The sequence below is a fragment of the Nanorana parkeri genome, unplaced genomic scaffold (genome assembly GCF_000935625.1).
Source record: "Nanorana parkeri isolate BGI_ZX_2015 unplaced genomic scaffold, ASM93562v1 scaffold1468, whole genome shotgun sequence".
NCBI classification, from domain to species: Eukaryota; Metazoa; Chordata; class Amphibia; order Anura; family Dicroglossidae; genus Nanorana; species Nanorana parkeri.
In genome coordinates, this window is record NW_017307736.1 from 35,734 (window position 1) to 39,645 (window position 3,912).

General features: G+C 44.2%; 1 protein-coding gene across 1 annotated transcript in view; it reads left to right on the forward strand.

The window, feature by feature from the left end:
• Window positions 1-3,427, forward strand: part of LOC108798410 (guanylate-binding protein 4-like) — a 16,413-nt gene extending 12,986 nt beyond the window's left edge. The window contains exons 9-11 of the mRNA XM_018570158.1: window positions 16-164; window positions 815-1,060; window positions 3,215-3,427. Coding sequence (XP_018425660.1) covers window positions 16-164; window positions 815-1,060; window positions 3,215-3,427 — 608 coding nt within the window. The remainder of the gene's footprint in view (window positions 1-15; window positions 165-814; window positions 1,061-3,214) is intronic.
• The last annotated feature ends 485 nt before the right edge of the window (window positions 3,428-3,912 follow it).

Here is a 3,912-nt window from a genome sequence, read left to right on the forward strand (position 1 = left end):
GATGACTCGGCACAGGTGAGGATGTGCTGGCGTTGGATGCGTGGTCTGCGTCCGCAATCGAGTCCTGTGAGGACGGCTGCGAGTTCGGCCCTGCTGGGGACGACGCCATTTTGGCCGGGGTGCGTGCTGAGGCCGGAGTGTTCGCACCGCGGGAACGGTTGCGGGTATTATTGTAGTTTCTTCTCATTTCTGATCCCCAGCCTTACCGGGGGTTGTGCCGCTAGGCGGGTGTGTTGTGAGGTTCCGAATTGGTTTTAAGCTTGTAAGGTTCGTGTCCGGGTGTAGTGGAGCTCAATCAGATTGCGGCCATCTTGGTTGGCTGCTCACTAGCGCCCCCGGAATGTCTGCTTTTTACCACCCTGCAGCCCCCTTGAAAATGTTTGTGGCACATTTGAGGTTTCTCTCAGTAAGATACGTAAATGATTTTTATAAATGTATTTATATTATTTATATTTATTAACGATTACAGGTAAAAAAAATTAGAATGGACAGAAACTGTGAAAGAAATAGACCAAATCATTAAATACTAGAGCTCAGCCTAAAGGATATTTTCCTTTACTGGCCAGAATAGGTACCTAAGTGAGATAAAAGTAGGCTATTGTCTGCAAGGGGCCCCAAGGACCACATGTTGGGTACTAGGGGGCTAGACAGATAATTAGATTGCGATTGCACAAATTTGCTCACATATGCCGGCATCAAGCTGAAAGGTTTATACTTGTATGTATTTATTAATTAAATTGGCCTCATTGTCTATCTACACTTCCCTAAATTATATCAAATCTCTGCTTCAATCTTGGCTTTCCATGTGATTCAGAATGAGATATCACGGTTGGATGAAAATTCCTCTTTTCTTTCTTATTTGACAGAAAACAAATCACGTAGCAAAATGGAGGAACTGGAGAGGAAACTACAGGAAGCAAAATCGGCACAAGAGTCTAAAAAAGATGAGCATGAAAAGAGGACCTTTGAGATGAACCTCACAGCAAGGCTGGAAAAGCAAAAGAGTGAGAACCTGATGCTCCGGGAAAAACTCAACTTTATAATGCAAGGAAAGGAAAGAGTAAGTGCCATGGGAGCTCTATGCCAATCCGGGGATCTGTGGGAGGTGAGGAACCACCGATGATATTACAAGGAGAGGTCTAAATCAGCTGTTACTGCCAGTGATGTCAATAAGATTCCAAAGGAAAGGGAGGCGTCAGTGGCTGGACATGGTGGCACTTGGGAATACTAGATACAATAAGGAATGGAGATGGTAGAGGCAGGAGGCGGCAGTGGCTGGGTATGGTGGCATTTTGGGAATACTAGATACAATAACGAATGGAGATGGTAGAGGCTGGAGGCGGCAGTGGCTGGGGATGATGGCACTTGGGAATACTATATACAATAAGGAAGGGAGATGGTAGAGGCTGGAGGCAGCAGTAGCTGGACATAGTGGCACTTAGGAATACTATATACAATAAGGAAGGGAGATGGTAGAGGCTGGAGGCAGCAGTAGCTGGACATAGTGGCACTTAGGAATACTATATACAATAAGGAAGGGAGATGGTAGAGGCTGGAGGCAGCAGTAGCTGGACATAGTGGCACTTAGGAATACTATATACAATAAGGAAGGGAGATGGTAGAGGCTGGAGGCAGCAGTAGCTGGACATAGTGGCACTTAGGAATACTATATACAATAAGGAAGGGAGATGGTAGAGGCTGGAGGCAGCAGTAGCTGGACATAGTGGCACTTAGGAATACTATATACAATAAGGAAGGGAGATGGTAGAGGCTGGAGGCAGCAGTAGCTGGACATAGTGGCACTTAGGAATACTATATACAATAAGGAAGGGAGATGGTAGAGGCTGGAGGCAGCAGTAGCTGGACATAGTGGCACTTAGGAATACTATATACAATAAGGAAGGGAGATGGTAGAGGCTGGAGGCAGCAGTAGCTGGACATAGTGGCACTTAGGAATACTATATACAATAAGGAAGGGAGATGGTAGAGGCTGGAGGCAGCAGTAGCTGGACATAGTGGCACTTAGGAATACTATATACAATAAGGAAGGGAGATGGTAGAGGCTGGAGGCAGCAGTAGCTGGACATAGTGGCACTTAGGAATACTATATACAATAAGGAAGGGAGATGGTAGAGGCTGGAGGCAGCAGTAGCTGGACATAGTGGCACTTAGGAATACTATATACAATAAGGAAGGGAGATGGTAGAGGCTGGAGGCAGCAGTAGCTGGACATAGTGGCACTTAGGAATACTATATACAATAAGGAAGGGAGATGGTAGAGGCTGGAGGCAGCAGTAGCTGGACATAGTGGCACTTAGGAATACTATATACAATAAGGAAGGGAGATGGTAGAGGCTGGAGGCAGCAGTAGCTGGACATAGTGGCACTTAGGAATACTATATACAATAAGGAAGGGAGATGGTAGAGGCTGGAGGCAGCAGTAGCTGGACATAGTGGCACTTAGGAATACTATATACAATAAGGAAGGGAGATGGTAGAGGCTGGAGGCAGCAGTAGCTGGACATAGTGGCACTTAGGAATACTATATACAATAAGGAAGGGAGATGGTAGAGGCTGGAGGCAGCAGTAGCTGGACATAGTGGCACTTAGGAATACTATATACAATAAGGAAGGGAGATGGTAGAGGCTGGAGGCAGCAGTAGCTGGACATAGTGGCACTTAGGAATACTATATACAATAAGGAAGGGAGATGGTAGAGGCTGGAGGCAGCAGTAGCTGGACATAGTGGCACTTAGGAATACTATATACAATAAGGAAGGGAGATGGTAGAGGCTGGAGGCAGCAGTAGCTGGACATAGTGGCACTTAGGAATACTATATACAATAAGGAAGGGAGATGGTAGAGGCTGGAGGCAGCAGTAGCTGGACATAGTGGCACTTAGGAATACTATATACAATAAGGAAGGGAGATGGTAGAGGCTGGAGGCAGCAGTAGCTGGACATAGTGGCACTTAGGAATACTATATACAATAAGGAAGGGAGATGGTAGAGACTGGAGGTGGCAGTGGCTGGGTATGGTGGCATTTTGGGAATACTATATACAATAAGGAAGGGAGATAGTGGAGGCTGGAGGTGATGGTGGTTGTGGATAGAGGCAAAAATGGGAAGAGAATTTCAGAGAATTTGAGCTTCCTGAGGAAAACTCTTTGTCATTTTTTTGTTTTGTAAATCCCTACCTCTTGTTTTTATTTCAGGAACAGGAATTGTACACCAGACAGGGGTGTTATGATGACGCCCGCATGTACCACCAACAGGTTAAAGATTTAAAACAAGAGACGGAGGAACTGAAAGGAACATCTTGGGTGGATTCTGCAGTTAATACGTTCTGCTCTGTTGCCCAATGTTTTTCATGGCAGGGTGTTCTTGCTGCAGGAGTGGCAAAGATTGTACGCGGTTTCTTTAAGTAGAAGAGTTTGTGTAAGAAAATGACACAAAATATGATTTTTTATGTCATATTCCTTTTCTCAAAGCATAGGGTGGAAAAGTTCAATGATAGATGATTGTTTCCGTTGTTGCATAAAGTTCAGAATGTGTTTAATTTAAAAGTTGCAAATGATTACAGGATATGGTATATCTTACAGAATTAGTCTATAAGATGCTTGATGATGACAAAATATAGTATATCTTACAGCAGAAATCTATAAGATGCTTAAGAAACGTCTTTAGTTAGTAAGTAAAAATAGTCCTAACAGGTGTCTGTCTATTCAATGTAAGTGTGGGTGTGTCTGTGTGATGCTGTGCGTGTATGTGTGTGTCTGTAGTGCGAATGAGTGTGTGAGTGTGTCTTGAAGGATCATCCCTCATCCTTTTATTCATGATTTTACTTTAAAATAACCTATGTGATGTTTACCTTAAAAGTCTTTCTGATTAGCATAAGGGAGTGCCATACTCT